Source organism: Oryctolagus cuniculus, chromosome 11 (genome assembly GCF_051225735.1).
Source record: "Oryctolagus cuniculus isolate XC-2025 breed Fujian yellow rabbit chromosome 11, ASM5122573v1, whole genome shotgun sequence".
NCBI classification, from domain to species: domain Eukaryota; kingdom Metazoa; phylum Chordata; class Mammalia; order Lagomorpha; family Leporidae; genus Oryctolagus; species Oryctolagus cuniculus.
In genome coordinates this window covers 119,641,556-119,658,596 of record NC_142877.1, presented here as the reverse complement: position 1 = coordinate 119,658,596, position 17,041 = coordinate 119,641,556, and the positions used below count along the sequence as shown (strand labels likewise).

At 64.6% G+C, this 17,041-nt stretch overlaps 1 protein-coding gene across 3 annotated transcripts in view; it reads left to right on the top strand.

Annotated features, from left to right (window-relative positions):
- SHISAL1 (shisa like 1) overlaps positions 1-10,961 on the top strand; it is a 90,458-nt gene extending 79,497 nt beyond the window's left edge. For all 3 annotated transcript variants that reach the window (XM_089307716.1, XM_089307715.1, XM_070053028.2), the window contains exon 5: positions 9,808-10,961. In XM_089307716.1, coding sequence (XP_089163842.1) covers position 9,808 — 1 coding nt within the window. In that variant the 3' untranslated portion in view covers positions 9,809-10,961. The remainder of the gene's footprint in view (positions 1-9,807) is intronic.
- Positions 10,962-17,041: the final 6,080 nt, after the last annotated feature.

The following is a 17,041-nucleotide window of genomic DNA, read 5'->3' as shown; positions in this document are numbered from 1 at the left end:
GGGGTCAGGCCCGGCCTCGACCAGGCTCTGCTGGGGCTCCCGGCAGCAGGACGGGCCCTTGGCTGGCACTCGGGCCCTCGCGGCCTCACCCCCGCCCCTCTGGGCAGCTGACCGCTGTGGCGAGAGGGACTGGGGCTTCCAGGGTTGCAGGAGCCCAGATGAAGTAGGGGCGCTGTAGGCATCGGGGCCGGCATGTGCAAAGGCACTGGGGCACAGCGCGTGTGTGCATTTACGCACCAGGAGGAGGGTCTGGGTGGCACGTGTGTGGGAGGGAAGGGAGGCGGGGGGAAGGGTGGGTGACATTGGAAGGGTCTCACTGAGCAGGGCCATGGTGAGGAGTGGGCTTCACCCAGGGACGGGGAGCCCCAGAGAGGCCTGGCTCCGGGTCCCTGTTCTAACAATGTCCTGCTCAGTGCTGGCTGAGTGGGGAAGGGAGCCAGGAGCCCGCCCAGCAGACCCCATCTGCCTTCGAGGAGGGGCTGGAGCCCGTGGGGCTGGCTGAGGGATGGGGTGGGAGGCACCTGGGGGGATCCAAGGAAGGTTCTGGGGCACTGGGCGGGGCAGCCGGGAAGACGCTGGTGCAGTTTGCCCAGCCGGGTGCCCTGGGGCCAGCGAGGCTTTGGGGATCAGCAGTGTGGGTTGTCCGAGGGTGGGGGAGGCCTGAGGGAGGAGCTGGGGGCAGGGGAGCAGCAGCGAGGGGGCGTGGGGAGCCGGCCGCCCTGCCCTCTGCCTCACGCGCTCTGTGTCCTCATGTTCTCTGGCTCCGTCCTGTGCGTCAGAAGCAGCCGGGTGTAGCTGGCCCTGCACAGCCCACATCCCCTCCCCCACCTCTGGCCTCTCACGTCTGCAGGGACACCGGATGGCTCGCTTGCCGCGGGAACAGAGCGAGGTCTCCGTCAGTTCTGGGAGACGATGCCTCCCAGAGCAGGGGCTGGGTTTGGCAGCTGGGGGGGAGGGGCAGTCAGGGAGTGCGCCGTGACCCCCGGCAGGTGCCCCCAGCCTCACAGCCAGGGCCGGGCAGTGCCGGGAGCCCTCCATGGCTCAGCCACCCTCCACGCAGCCCAGTGACCCTGCCAGGAGTGTGCCACAGACACAACCAAACCCCAGGGAGTCTGCCATGACTGCCGAGTGTTAGCTGTAGCCATGACCTCTGTGCCCGCGGCACCTGCAGCCACACCGGGTCCTGCCACCTGCACAAGCCCAGTCCACCGGGGCTCCTGGAGAAAGGGGACGGCCAGCTGGGGGGGTGGACTGAGTGTCCTGCAGGCGGGCGGCCCCCACGGGAGCTGCACCCTGGCCAGCCCCTCTCACGCAAAGCAGAGGACAAGGCCGTGGAGCCGCCATCCCCGCCGGCCTGGGTTGGAGCCGACCTCCGTGGGCGAGGACCCAGTGGCGCCCTCTGCACCTGCCACCCTGGGTGGACAGTGGGCGCCGGTCCCCTGGGCTGTGCAGGCCGAGGCCGGAGCCCCATTCCCCGAGGGCGCAGGGGAGGGTGACCTTGCCGGGTGGTCCCCCCAGCCATCCTGCTCCCTGGGTCTCCCAGGGTGTTCTGAAATGGAGCAGCCACTTCCCCCATCCCGGGAGTGCGTGGCTCAGGGTCTCGCACAGGGCTCCAGTCTGGTGTCGGCCGGGGCTGCCTCATGGCGCAGCAGGGGACGGTCTATGTCCCCGCTCACGCTCATGGCTGCCGGTGGCCTCCGTCCTCGCAGACGGGAAAGCTGAGGGCGGAGCAGGAACATGGCCCGCCCAGCTGGGTCCAGGGCAGGTGTCCTGGCGGAGCCCCGTCAGAGACCGTGGCTCACCGGGGAAGCCTCTGACTCCGGCCCAAGGTGCCCCGACCCTGGCCAAGTGTGGAGGAGGAGCAGGAAGCCAGGCCAGGCTCCAGGCACCCTGCCTGCCCGCTTCCATGGGGGACGTCCCCCGTGAGTGACGTCAGTCCTGGTGGCTCCTCCCCGAGGGACAGGTCAGTGGGGGGGTAGGAAGGTGCGTCCAGCCAGCAGCGTGTGCAGATGCCCCCCCCCCGCTCCCTGTGCTATTCATAGCTCCGTGCTGGACGCAGAAGAGCTGGGCTCTGTGGCCCTGAGCCTCGCTTTACCCAACTGTAAAATGGAATCGTCAACTCTGCTTTCCTCCCAGGGAGGTTACAGAACTGAGCGAGTCAGGGGTCTGCCTGGGCTCTGACACCCTGGGCAGGAAGCGGAGCCCCTGGGTCCCTCCTGGCCTGGCGCCCAGTGACAGCATCAGAGCCCTCTGGCGCTGTTCTCAGGAGCCCCAAGCCAGCCCGACTCACACGAGAAAGGGAGGGAGGGATTCGTTTCTCAGCTCCACTCCCGAGACTGGGGTCAGGCCCCCCTGCATCGGCCGCCACCAGCTTCCAGAGGACCAGGCTTCCGAGTGCAGGGCCATGGCCAGCTGTGGTCACGCACCCAGCCCCGGGCTTCCGTGATCGGGGGCTGACCCCGGGCTGGCCTTGGAGTCAGGCCGAGAGGTTCCAGACGCAGTTCAGGGAGGGGAGCGGACGTGGGGAAGGGCGTCTGTCGGCCGGCACCCTCTGGACCCTGGGCCCTCCATCGGCCCTCGTGGCGCTCCGGTGAGCTGGTGGTGTCGGCAGGTTTTGTTACCGGCAGAGCTGTGCAGACGCGGGACCCGTGCCGCGTGTACTTTCGAGGGGCGGGGCTGTCCCAAGCAGCGCCTTGTGTGGTCCCTGCAGAAAGTGTCCCTGGCGCAGTGCCACGTGCTGTCCCCCGTGCCCAGCCGAGCGGGAGGGGGAAGCGGCTGGCTGGGTGCATCCATCCTGTGGCACACACGGCCCCGAGGCCCGGGGTGACGTCCCCCCAGCGGCTGTCACCAGTGAACCAGCCTCGGTGGCTGGGAGTCTGCTCTGGGGCTCAGGGGTGCCTGACAGCGTGTGTGGGCAGTGCGGGCTCCTTCCGGGAGCTGCTGGGGGTGAAGTAGTGCCCTCGCCCAGCTCCTGGAGAGGCCTCCTGCCGTCCTGGGCCTGGGCCCCTTCCTGCACTGGCCTCGGTCCTGGCGCCCCCTGCACACCTCCCTCTCTCACCTCCTCTTCCGGGTACCCCCGGGATTGCATGGGGCCCAGCGACCAGGCCAGGGTCACCTCCCCTGGCAGCCTCCTCCCCTTTCACACAGCAGGTCCCTTTTACCTCTGGGACGTCTTTGGGGGCCGTTGTACCTGCACAGGTGTACACCTGGGGGACAGGACACGCACGAGAGTCAGTGCGTGGAAGACGTGTATTGTGGAGAAGCTCTGCACGGATCCCCCCCCGCCCCGTTCCCCCAGGTAAAATGCATCTTTCAATTCCGCCTTGCTAGGAACGTTCTAGAAGCCTTTTGTTGTGTGTTAGGACCGGCGCCAGCCGCCTTGGGAGAGCGCCCGAGCCGTCTTCCAGGGCCTGCAGGGTCAGTCTCCAGTCTCAGAAGTGCTCGGGAGACACCGGCCGCGGCTTAGCTCCAGAACTGCCGGGACGTCACCGTTAGGCAGCCGTAGCCGGGAAGCCACAGCGTGGGGACCCAAGGCGCCGAGGGCCGTGGCCGTGGGTCCGGGACTTCTGGGTTGGGGGGCCCTTGCAGGGGTAACAGGTGAGTTCCGCGGCTCCGCCTCCTCGCCCGGCCTGTGCCCCGCCCAGCCGCGCTGGACGTGTGGGGTGGGGGGGCGCTGATCCGAGCGGGCGGGGCGCTGCGGCTCCTCACGCCTCCCGTGAGCAGCCTTGGGGTCCCCACAGGAGCTCACCCGGCTCCCGCCCCCCCGGCCTGGGTGGCCCTGGGGGTTCAGCGGGAAGCCCGCGCCGCCCCACACCCACCCTGGCCGCCGCGGGCTGCTTCGCGGCTCACCTGGCACTTAGTCCCGTTGGGCCGCCGCCGCCTCTGCCGGCCCCCGCACCGCCAGCCTTTCTGTTGCCAGGCTGACAGTTCTGGAAGCTTCATTATGCAAATTGCCAGGTGCTCCCTTATCTTCCCTGTTAGGGTGCAGACGCGGCCCGCTGCGCCAGCTGCAGATGGGGGGTGCACTGCCCGGCCCACACGACGGTGGCCGTGTGGCACCAGCTGCAGATGGGGGCTGCACTGCCCGGCCCACACGACGGCGGCCGTGTGGCCCAGTGGGCAGCAGCAGCATCGGCGGCTGCCCGGGCCTTGGTTTCCTCACCATAGATCAAGGACAGGTTCTTGGAACCAGGCCCGGAAGAATCAGCACACGCCACGGGCCCCCTCCTCCCCGCCGCTCCCCAGCCCCGTGTGCTCACCTGGCCCCCACCCAGCCAGGAGCCGCTGGTGCAGACCGCCGTGGCCCCCTGGGGGCTCAGCCTGGGCGTCCCCTCCTCCTGGTGGCGTCCCCAGGCCAGGCCCCCCAATACTCAGCGCTGAGGCAGCCGGCTCTCTGCACCTGTGGACCCACTGCGTGGCGGGGCGTGGCCACCACAGAAGCAGACAGGAGGTGACATTCACTAGTGATTCCTTCTGGAAGGCAGCTCAATGCCAAAGCGGCCCCGAGGCGCCGAGCACCTACGAGCAGGGTGCACTGTGGTCAGGGGGTGTCCATGGCAGTGAGGTTGACCCGCAGCCCACGTGTGGTGCCTTTGGGGAGAGTCCAAAGCCCAGAGAAGCTGAGTGATCAGGCCGGGGCCACACAGCGCGTGAGCAGCAGGGGCAGGACCTGAACCCCAGCCTGTGTACGGAGTGCCACGCCCAGGATTGTCGGGGAAAGCGGGGCGGCCTGTGTGGCTGCAGGAGCCCCGTGGAGGCCACGAGGCACCGAGGGCAGGAAGGGCCTGGGGCTGGGCAGCCATCGGGGCTGGACTGTGCCGAGCACCGAGCACTCCGGCTTCTGTGCTGAACACGCCCGGGGAGGTGGGAGCAGGGACACCTGTTAGAAGCACTGAGGGGGGCGGGCGGCGGGTGCGATTTGGGGTCTGTGTTCAAAATAGAGCCAGCGAGAGAGGCTGACGGGTGGCCCTGGGCGTGAAAGGCAGGCAGGCGGCAGGGCAGGCTCGGGGCTTCCAGCAGGATAGCCAGGAGAGAGGGGCAGGTCCAGACGGAAGCTCGGAGTCGGCCCTGGGCGCGTTCAGTAGCCAAGGTGGGGGAGGGGGCTCTGGGAGGCAGATGCGAATCCAAGACAACTTCCAGGAAGGTATGTGGCAGTAAAGCCACAAAGCCCGGCAGCGGCACCCTGGGAAGGAGAGCGGGGGGGCGGAGCATCAGGACAGGGTTCTAGGGCAGCCATGGACTGGGTCACGGACAGCGGGGGCCCCTCCGCTCCCTGCACCGCTCCCGAGCCGCAGCCTGAGCCGTGATGGAAGAGCCGGTGCACCTGTCGCCCCGGGAGGCGCGTCTCCAGGCTGATGGCCGGGTGCTGCAACGTGGGGTTGCCCAGACATCAGGCTCCAGGCCCCCTGCCCGCCGTGAAGCCGAAGCCACACCTGCCAGGTGCCTCACCCTCGGTCTCTGCCACCGCGATGCAGGCCGGGCGGGCGCGGGAACCTGGCGGTTTCCCACGACGGCTTCCGTTCGCATCGTGCTTGTCTCGGGTTTTGGAGTGGCTGCCTCACGGCGTCTGCCTCTCTGCCTGCCCCCCACTCAGACTTCTCCCTTCCTGGATCCGTGGGCTGACCCCCTGTGCTCTTGGAATTCACCCGTTTCGCGGAGGCTTTGTGATGGCGTCGGGTGCAGCCGCGTGGGGCTCCTCGGTTCCTTTGCTTGGTCGGCGCTTCTGTGTCAGGATTCTCCCGAGCCGAGCGTGCTGTCGGCCCACAGGAAGGCCAGGGCGAGCCTGGGGTAGGGGCAGACAGCGTGGCCTGAGGGGGGCGAGGGACCAGCCCTGGGTTGATGGGGGATGAGAGATGGGCGAGGCTGGAGATGGCGTCTCTGGGTGCTTTAGGGAGGCTGAACCAGAGGATGTGTGCACCAAGGGCACGCAGGGGCCGAGTTCCAGGGCAGAGGAAGGTTGGGATTTTCGTTTGGGGCAGGTGCAGTTTGACGGCGCTGTTAGGTGACGTCAAGTGTGCGTGCTTTGACTGACAGCGTGGGTGTGGGTGCGAGTTTGAGGCTGGGGTGATGTTGACATCCCTGGGAGGAGATGACAGCTTGGGGGTGCATGGAGAGGAGAAGGCGAGGGCCGGACTGGCCAGCGGTGGGCAGTGACCGCTGGGGGCCTCAGGGGCAGGAGGCAGGATCACTGGGACCACGGCCGCTGAGGGACGAGTGGGGGGGCCGAGCGCTGGCCCCCAAATTTCGCAGCGTGGAGGTCTCAGCTGACGTCTGCAAATCCCTGTGGGAGCCGTGAGGGAGGCGGAGGCCACCCACCCCCTCCGTGTCTTGCGTGTTCAGTGCCTTCCGTGCCTCCCTGCTCTTCAGTAAAACCTGCGGTTGGCTTTACTTGTTGGCTCCTCCTCTTGAACTCCATCGCGGTTGTCCTTTTTTTTTTTTTTTGACAGGCAGAGTGGACAGTGAGAGAGAGAGAGAGAGAAAGGTGCTCCTTTGCCGTTGGTTCACCCTCCAATGGCCGCCGCGGCTGGTGCACCGCGCTGATCCAAAACCAGGAGCCAGGTGCTTCTCCTGGTCTCCCATGGGGTGCAGGGCCCAAGCACCTGGGCCATCCTCCACTGCACTCCCTGGCCACAGCAGAGGGCTGGCCTGGAAGAGGGGCAACCGGGACAGAATCCGGCGCCCCAACCGGGACTAGAACCCGGTGTGCCGGCGCCGCTAGGCGGAGGATTAGCCTAGTGAGCCGCGGCGCCGGCCGGTTGTCCTTTTCCTGTCCTCAGTCTTCCCTGGGCTGGTTTTCTCCAGCGTTTTTAGTTCAGTGATTAATGCTTCCCTGTTTGTTGATAACAGCGACGGTTGCGGCTCTGACTTTTCCTCCGAGCGACGCTTGGCTCCATCTCACGGTTCTTAAACGTCAGAGTCTCTCCTCTTGCTGTTGCCTAAATATTCTGCAATTTTTATTTTTTACCATCTTTGACTCTCAGGTTAAAGAGTCGATACATTTCTTGGGGCTAGAGTGGCTTTATTAACGTTATCAAATTCTAGTATATTGTGCAAGAACGTCCGATTTATACTTTCTGGAATTTAATTTCTTTGTGGCCTGATAGTCATTGTGTGTGCGTGCGTTTTCAAGAGCGCTGGGACGGAAGGAGGTGGCTCATGTTCAGTGCACGCACACACTTCGTCACTTGTTAGGTTGTGTGGTTTCCTATGTCCTGGTCGTTTTTGCCAACTTCACCTGTCACAGGGGAGCTGGACTGAAACGCACCAACGCCGGCATTCGCCGCCGCCTCCTTCCCAAGTTCCCAGCAGTCATTGCTGGCGGACCACCGAGGCTGTGCTGTTTGCCGCCTTAGCATTTGCTACTGTGAAAGCCTCATGGTGACTCGCGCCCGTGTCACAGGGTCCTTGGATTTCTCCTTCAACTGTGTCATCTCCACCCAACTTCAGTCTTTTTTAAACACAAGGTGTATTTATTTAAAAGGCAGAGTGGTGGCCGGCGCTGTGGCGTAGCGGGTAAAGTCACCGCCTGAAGCACCGGCATCCCATATGGGTGCTGGTTCATGACCCGGCTGCTCCTTTTCCCATCCAGCTCTCTGCTGTGGCCTGGGAAAGCAGAAGATGGCCCAAGTCTTTGGGCCCCTGCACCCACGTGGGAGACCCAGAAGGAGCTCCTGGCTTCGGATCCGCACTGTTCCAGCCAACTGGGGAGTGAACCAGTGGATGGAAGATACACGCACACACACACACACACACACACATATCTCTCTCTCCCCCTCCCTCCCTTCCTCTCTCTCTCTCTCTCTGCCTCTCTTCTCTCTGTGTAACTCTTTCTAATAAATAAATAAATATTTTTTAAAAATTAAAATTCAAAAGCAGAGTTAGAGAGAGAGGGAGACAGGTCTTCCATCTGCTGCTTCACTCCCCACGTGGCCGCAGTAGTCACAGCTGGGCCACGCTGAAGCCAGGGCTTCTTCCAGGTCTCCCACATGGGTGCAGGGGCCCAAGCACCTCGGCTGTCTTCTGCTGCTTTCCCAGGCCATCAGCAGGGAGCTGGGCTGCAAGTGGAGCAGCCGGGACTCAAACCTGTGCCCCTGTGGGATGCCAGCAATGCAGATGGCGGCTTAACCTGCTGCACGATACCAGCCCGCACATCTCCTCGCTGGATCCCGGCCCCTGGTTTGTCTTGCTTTGAACTTGTTTCTGCCCGTACTTCTGAAAGATTTTGGTGAGACGCACACAGCATAACACTGACCACGGGTCTGCGTGTTGAAGGCACTCCCGCTGCCACACAGCCCTCCGCACCGTCGTCTCCAGGCCGTCAGTGGCCCTGCGCGCCCTCCCTCCAGTGCCTCTGTGTCCAGCGGGAGTGTTTCCGTTCCGTGGCCAGCGTGGCAGGTGCGCTTGCCAGCTTCTGCCATCTTCGCGTCCTCTGGGCTCCCAGCTTTATAGCTTTCGTGGGGGCTGTGGGCTTCCCCAGTGTGGTCTCTGTGTTTCTGTCTTATTTCTAGGATGTGTCCTGTGATCAGTTGGAGAGCCATGCTGTTGACCCTGAGGTTTCTCATCCTGGTTACAAAGTTACAATGGGACAGGATACTTTCCTTCCCATAGAACACACCATATGCCCCTATTGAACTTCAAACTAGAGCCCTCGTCTGCCATTTCAACTAGTCTTCTGTTGACCCTTGCACTGCTGACTTTAAACATCTGAGCAGTTCTTTAGCACCCAACTGTGCAAGATGAGGGTGCGGGGTACCCGTGTCACCTACCCCTGCACCTGTCCGTTACCCGCTTCTCCCCTGCAGCAGTCATTATCCGTAGCCGTGTCTCAGACCCAGCCTCACCGGTAGAGGGGCTCCTGCTGGCGGCCACGGCGCTGGCCACGGCTCTCCTAAGACGGGCGCAGAGGTCCACACGTGCACCCGACGAGTCTTCCTGCTGGCTTTGTGCTGAACAGCTGGCTCGCTTCATTCACCCACTCATTCAGCACCTGCCGTGTGCAGGTTCCCGTCCTGGGCCCCAGCAGTGAGCAGCACACACAACCCCCTGGGGGCCGTCCGGGGCCGGCTTTCCAGGGAGGACACAGGTGGACAATGGAGGCCGGCGCGCGGCTCACTGGGAGTGGTGGTGATGGTGGTAGGTGGCGGCTGTGGCTGCAGGCACAGGAGAGGGACCGAGGAGTCGCCCCCGTTGGTGCCGGCTGAGGTCCCGCCCTCCAAGGTGGTGCTCACCTTACAGAGGTCGGCTCTGAAGACCTTGTCGCGTCTAAACCCTGGCCGCCTGCCTGCCCATGGCTCCTCTGCCCCCGGCTTCGTGTCCCCTCACCAGTGGACATCCACTTCCTCGGCGCTGGTGACAGGGCCACAGCGCCTGTGATGGGGTCAGGGTGGGCTTCGTGTCAGCGCTCTGAGCGCCCTGGGGCACCCGTGACCGGGCCATGCTGGTCTCTCCCCAGGACCGGCTCCATCCCGGCCCCCTGCAGGGGGTCCGAACCCGTTTGGAAATTCTCTAGTTCGTTGTGGCAAGAGCGACCCCGTGATCTGCTGAGTCGGATACTTTTCAGGCTGAACAGGGCGGTGGTGGGCACTGTACCAGGAGGCCGCTCGGGGCGGGGACAGCGCCGGGTCCCCTGGGAGTGGCGCTCGTGGCTCCCGTCCCTGGCTTTCTCCTGTCCTGGCGTGTGACGGGGGGCGCTGGCCTCCCCAGCACCAAGGCCGGGCTCCGGCTGCCCTCCGCCGGCAGACCCCCTAACGCTGTGTCTCCCTCCGCGGACAGACCCCCTAACGCTGTGTCTCCCTCTGCTTCTCCCAGAAAGCCCTTTTGCCTCAGGATGGGGGCGGCGAGACCCGGAGCAGCCGGCGCAGCCTCCGAGAAGAGCGGCTTCTGCAGAGACGCCGGGGAGCGCCGGGGCGGTGGCAGCGGACGGCGGGTGCCTGGCGCCCCAGACTCCCCCCCACGGACTCCTGAGCCCGGAGCACGGGCAGGAGGCGGAGCCCCCCGGCCACAAGCAATAGTCTGTCCTCTCCCGGGCTGGGGGCTCGCTGACACCCTGGAACCCGCTGCCTGCACGCGTGGCCCGCGGGCGTGCGCACCTGTGACTCCCGGTGTGCATTCTGTGCGCTCGGTCCCTTGGGTGGGTTTAGCGGAGCTCCGTCCGTCAGGTCCCCTGGGGGGGCACAGGTCACCGTGCGGCTGGCAGCTGCGGCCGGGGTCTGAGGCTCACGCTGCTGCTTGCGACGGTCGCTGACGGGGCCGGCTGAGCGAGGGTGCAGGCTGGCCGCGCCGCGGGGGCCTGGGGAGGAGAAGGCAGTCAGGGTGTCCCTGTGGCATTTGTCCCTGTGATGACAGGGGCTCCCAGGGACGGGGAGGAACCCCAGGCCGGCGCCCCACGCTCTGTCACACCATCTGGGCAGGGCAGCTCCTGGAGGAGTGACAGAGCAGAGGAGGGGTGCCCAGGCTCTTACAGCCACGAGGCGGCCAACCCCTTGGTCTGACCGCGGCAGGGACGGGACGTGCCCCCCAGCCCAGGGCCCCCAGCTCCGTCCCCGGAGCCTCTCTCCGATGCCTTCCCGCGGGGGCCACCCCCGAGCTGTCACTGCCCGGAGCCCATGTCCACTCGCGCCTGCTGCGTGGCGCGGGGCCCATGCTGGCCAGGGGCCCAGGTGGAGGACAGGACAGGCCTGTCTCTGGGGAGCTCCCCACCTGGCGTGAGACACACACGGGCATCTCTGCAGACGAGGCAGCGAGGGTGCTGGAAACCCTGAGCAGAAGGTTCTAGAAATCCATCCCCTTTAAGGCGGGACTCCACAGGGCCTGCTGCCCACCTGCTGCCCCGGGGCACACACGCAGCAGGACATCCCCAGGAAGTGACCTCATCGGGTCCCCGTGCTGCCAGTGTAGACACACTCCTGCCACCAGTGTTAGCGACACCCGGTGCCCGGCTCAATAAACACGTATCCACTCCAGCCCGCGTCCGCTCTCAGACCCAGCGTCCCGGCGCGCACCAGCCTCGTCCAGGGGGAGGGGGAGGGGCAGGGGGAGGGAGGGGGAGGGGCAGAGTGCCTCTGTGCGGTGCACTCTGGGGGTTCTGTCTGAGCAGGCGATGCCGCAGCCCAGAGATGATGGACAAGCAAGAGCCAGCCACAGGCCTGGCAGGGAACCGCTGCCAGAGACGCCGGGCGGCTGGGCCCGGCGCGAGGATTGAAGGAAGAGGAGGCGCGGAACTTTCCGGAATGTGTTTTGCACACCATCTGGCTCCTCGTTCTCTCGACAGCCCCACCCAGAACGGGACCCTCTCCGGTTCACGGCTGGGACTCGGAGGCTCAGCCGGGTCAGGCCTGCCCTGAGGGAGCCCCAAGTCTGGGGAGGGGGAGGGTCAGGGGGGCTCTGCTCGGGCGGTCTTGGCGAGGGCCACACGGTGACCTTCTGCTCCCGGCACAGGCTCAGGGCCGTGTCCATGCAGACGCGCACGCAGCTGCCCGTGGAGAGGCGCTGGTGGAGGTCAGAGGTCACCGGCTGACGTGAGGCGTGTTAGGTCGCAGGGGGCGCTGTTCTGGCCCACCAGCGGAGTTTCCAGTGGAAACTCGAAGTCCCCACGGGGGCTGCCGTGCCGAGTCCTCAGTGGGCGGTCGGCCTGGGCACCAGGCATTCTCTGGGGAGCGGGGCCTCCCCTCCCTCTAGCTCAGTGGAGACCAGGCCCTGAGCAGACCCAGTGGGGCAGCGGGGGCCGCGCCCCCTCCTCCCCGGCTGGGGGACACTGGGGAGTGGTGGACTCTCCTTGAGCCGGGGGGGGGGGGCAGGAGGGAGTAGGTGAGGAAGAAGAGGAGGGAGTAGGGGTAGGGAGGGGATTGGAGGGGCGAGCAGGGGAGGGGCAGGGCCCTGGGCAGGGGCCCCACCTCTACCATCTCAGAGCTGAGGGGGGCAGGACGCATGCTCAGGGGTGTGGGCCCCATATTCAAAGCAAGTGGGTGCGGTCCTGTTGGTCTCTCAGAGCCAGGGGCCAGCCCCGCCCACCACCGCCGGGGACCCCCGCCCCTCCTGCTGCACCTGTGCCCGCGGTGTCCCCGAGCGCGAGAGTGGCAGGTCCATGCAGGTGACCCCCAGCGCTGACCTCGCAGGCTGCCTGCTCTCACGGTCTCCGGGGGCTTCTGGCTGGCACCGCGGGATTTGTGACCACAGCGGCAGGAAACAAGAAACAAGGGGCAGCCTGTCCACTCAAACCCCTGTCCCACGGAAGGGTTTGCATTCGGCACGGCATTCGTGGGCCCAGCCGACTCCCCCCAGCAGGTTCAGAGCGGCTCCCTGGAGACCTGTGCCTCTGAGGACCCCACCCCAGGGCGCGGCGCCCTGCCCTGCCCTGCCCTGCCCTGCCCCCACCCCCCCCCAGCCCCAGCCCACCAACGGACCAGGCAGGCACGTACCCTTCAAAGCCTCCGTCCTGTATTCTGGGCAAAGCTATTTTCCAGTGCCCCCAGCCTGGAGTTGGGCTCCTGGGGCTGTCTGGCTCTGTCAGTGACCTCTGACCTCCGTGACCCACCACCAGCTTCCGGGCAGGGGAGGGAGTGTCCCTGGGGGCTCTGTTTGCTGCTGGGGACATTTTCTCGGGTCTCTGAGGCTCCTCTGGGAAACCCTGGGGGAGGGAGGCACGGAGGAGGCAGCACACTGCCGGTCACGCACCCACGCGTGTGCAGGAGGCAGCTCTGCCCCCTCGTCCCCTGCACAGGGGCAGGTGCAGCCGAGCCAGCATCTGAGAGGGGTCAGGGTGAGATCCCACATACGCGCTCACACACGTGCACACATGCACACACACGCGCACACATGTGTGCACACGCATGACCACACATCAGCTCTGAGGGGGACCGACTGAGCAGCCACCATGCAGGGACTCTGCTGGGATCCTTGTCCTCGCTCCACCCGGGCGGCGTGAGTGACCCCAAAGCAACACATGTGGCCCCCATGGGCAGCTACCATCCCCCAGACGCCATCCTCCCTGACCCCTACGATATACCCCGGCCTGGCCTCAGCCGTGGTCCTCCTGTGTCACATGTTCCCTGTCGGCGGGTGTCCCCCCGGGCCCCTGTGTCACCCTAGGAAAGAAACAACGGGGCCCTGCCCCGGTGACATGGGTCAGGACGTCCGGACCAGCCCCTCCCTCATCACAGCTAGAAACATTGGACGAAGCGTTTTTATAAATTGCTGGGCGGGTGGGGCAGCACCGCGGCGCGGTGGGTTAAGCAGCTGCCTGCAGTGCCGGCATCCCATACGGGCACCGGTTCACGTCCCGGCTGCTGCACTTCTGATCCAGCTCCCTGCTCGTGCTCCTGGGAGAGCAGTGGAAGACGGCCCAAGTGCTTGGACCCCTGCACGCACGTGGGAGACCCTGAGGAAGCCCCTGGCTCCTGGCTTCAGCCTGGCCCAGCCCTGGCTGTGGGGCCATTTGGGGAGTGGCCCGCAGACGGAAGCTCTCTCGCCAGCGCACTCTCTCCCTGTCTCCTCTCAACTCTGCCTTGGTAAAATCAGCCCTGGTGCATGAGAGCGCTGAGCGGTGGGGGATGACGGGGCCGTGGTCTGGACGGAGAGAGGGTGAAGACGGGCAAGGGGCTGCCTGGGCAGCCACACATACCTGCACACAACAGCAGGGTTCAAAACAGGCTCCACATACGCCAGACGCCGGAGACTGGAAACCCGGGAGAGACAGGGAAGCTTGGGACAGAACCAACCAGTAACAAGAGAGCAAATGACGATCTTGGTGACTGGGGTAAGAGCAGGCTACAGGTGAAGGCGCGGCGTTGGCAGAGGGTCGGGCAGGTCCAGGGCCGAGAACAGAGGCTGGGCAGCAGATGGGGCCACGGCGGTCAGAGGGTGGAGGCAGCGCAGGGCGCCGGGGCTCTGAGGCCCACCGGGGCGGGCACAAGGAGGTGTCCACCAGCAGACGAAGCCACTCCAGACCCAGACCTGGCCCCTGTCCCGAGAGCTGGCTCAGAGCAGGCGGTGGACACAGCTGCCAGTTCCCCCCGACTGCAGAGCTGGGGGAGAGGACCCCGGAGAACCGCAGGCTTGGGACGATTTTCAGACGCGGTGCCGATGCCGGGGCGGAGAGGGGGTGGCGACTTGCTGAGAGGAGCTAGAACGAGAAACGCTGCCCTCTGGAAGACGCCGCCGAGAGAGGGAACGGCTGAGATGGAGACTGGGAGGGCGTTCCTGCCCCCAGAGCACGCCCCACAGAGGACGGCCATGCAGGCGTCCGGTGCAGCAGCTAAGCCACCACAGGACACCCACCTCTAATCAGAGCGCCTGGGTCCTGGCTCTGGGTTTGATTCCTGCTTCCTGCTGATGGAGCCAGGAGCTGGGTCCCTGCCACCCACGTTCGAGACACGGATGCATTCCTGGCGTCTGATCCACCTGACCCTGCCCCAGCTGCTGTGGGCATTCGGGGAGGAAACCAGTGAATGAGAGTGCAGTGTCTCCGGGCCGGCGCTGTGGCACAGTGGGTAAAGCCGCCGCCTGCAGCACCGCATCTCACATGGGCGCTGGTGTAAGTCCCAGCTGCTCCGCTTCCCATCCAGCTCCCTGCTAAGGCCTGGGAAAGCAGCGGAAGATGGCCCAAGTCCTTGGGCCCCTGCACCCACATGGGAGGCCCAGAAGCAGCTCCTGGCTCCTGGCTTCGGATCGGCGCAGCTCTGGCCGTTGTGGCCAATTGGGGAGTGAACCAGCGGATGGAAGACCTCTCTCTCTGCCTCTCCTTCTCTGTGTGTGTGTAACTCTGAACTTTCAAGTAAAATAAATAAATCTGTAAAAAAAAAAAGTGCAGTGTCTCTGCCCCCCTCAAATAAATTAAATACATTTTTTTTTGACAGGCAGAGTAGACAGTGAGAGAGAGAGAGACAGAGAGAAAGGTCTTCCTTTGCCGTTGGTTCACCCTCCAATGGCCGCTGCGGCTGGTGTGCTGCGGCCGGCGCACTGCGCTGATCCGAAGCCAGGAGCCAGGTGCTTCTCCTGGTCTCCCATGGGGTGCAGGGCCCAAGCACTTGGGCCATCCTCCACTGCACTCCCAGGCCACAGCAGAGAGCTGGCTTTAAGATTTATTTTATTTTACTTGAAAGGCAGATTCACAGAGAAAGGGAAAGAGTGGCAGAGAACGGGAGAGAGAGGTCTTCCATCTGCTGGTTCACTCCCCAGGTGGCTGCAATGGCCATGGCTGAGCCAGACCAAAACCTGGGGCCGGAGCTTCATGCAAGTCCCCCACGTGGGTGCAGGGCCCAAGCACTCGGGCGTCCTCCACTGCTTTCCCAGGCCACAGCAGGGAGCTGGATGGGAAGTGGAGCAGCCAGACACAAGCCAGCGCCCACGTGGGCTGCAGCAGCGCCGGCATCGCGGGCGACGGCTTTATTTGCTTTCCAACAACGCCGGCCCCAGCTGCCGTGCTTCTGACCTGGCCCCCTGAGGACGCAGCTGGGAGGCTGTGGGAGCCGGGCCAAGTACTTGGGTCCCTGCCAGCCACGTGGGGGCCCGAGTGGGGCTCTGGGCTCGTGGATTTAGCCCAGCCCAGCCCTGGCTGTTGCAGTGTGTACTGGGGGGTGAATAAGCAGATGGAAGATCTTCCTCTCTGTGTCTCTCCTCCTCCCCCTGTCACTCTTTCAAATAATTTTTTAAAGTAGAAAACAAGGCAGGAGCAGCTGCTGTCACATTCTTATTCGGAATAGCGCCAGAAGTTCTTGCCAGGGCCAATGAGGCAAAGCAGGGAAACCCAAGATCCACAGAGCAGGAGGAAGAAGTACCCAGTCCCCAGCCACACAGAAAACCCAAACGAGTTTGCAAAAAATCTGCTGGAACAAGTTCACAAAGACACGGGACGCTGACCGTGAAAGCATCGATCTCTACCTAACAGCGACGAACGGCTGAGCGTCAAGTGAGGATGCAGCGTCCAAGCGGAGCAGGAGACACCTCTGGCTCGGGGACCCAAACTGCGTGGCAGTGAGATTGCTTCTCCCCAGGTCCATCTAAGTTTGCCCTGATGCCCAGAAGACCCCCGGGAGATGTTGTGGAAGACCTCGGCGAGGTTATTCTAAACTCTCCCTGGAAAGAGAAAGGACCGGAAGCAGCGAAAGGCTTTGGAGGAGAAAGCAGAATTGGTCCAGTGAGCCGAGGGCAAGCCGTCGTGTGGCTGCCAGCACGAGGGCCAGGCAGAGCTGCTGGAGTGACAGGTGCACGGGCAACGGGACAGAAGGCACCGCAAGCACAGGCCGACGCCCGGCCAGGGTCGGACAGGGTCGGGCAGCAGCCTGAGGCGGGAACGAGCCCTTCTCAACAGCAGGAAGCAGAGCCTCGGCCCAAGTCCCTGCCTCGTACCTTAAAGGAGACGACATCCACCTGCAGCTCCGGCATCCCATCTGGGCGCCGGTTTGAGTCCCGGCTGCTCCACTTCCGATCCAGCTCCCTGCTATGGCCCGGGAAAGCAGGGGAAGATGGCCCAGGTCCTTGGGCCCGGCACCCACATGGGAGTCCAGGACCCAACTGCTTGAGCCCTCACCTGCTGCCTCCCAGGTTCCGCGTGAGCAGGGAGCGGGGACTGGAAGCAGAGTAGCCGGGACTCCTATCGGGCTCGCCACGCGGCGTCTGCCCTGCTGCCCCGAGCACCCGGCCCCTGTGTCGGCACTGAATGCAGTAGGCCGGGCACCGATGTAGGACCCGCGCCTGGGTTTGAGTCCTGGGTCCGCTTTTGACCCAGCTTCCTGCTGGTGTACACCCTGGAGGCAGACGATGGCTGAAGCACTTGGGCCCCTGCCACCTGCATGGATTCCAGGCCCCTGGGCCAGAGCCCCCACTGCCATGGGTGTTTGGAGAGCAAACCAGCAAATGGAAGATCTCTCTCTCCCTCTCCCTTTCCCTCTCTCTCTCCAATCCCCCACCACCGATTGCCATTGCTCTGCCTTTCAAGCAGACGAAAACAAGCATTTAAGAATTTTAATGCAAATCTTTTAAAAGAGTGTTCATGGCAACAGATGAGGCCGGTCTAAACAGGAAGTGTGGGGCCCAGACGCCATGC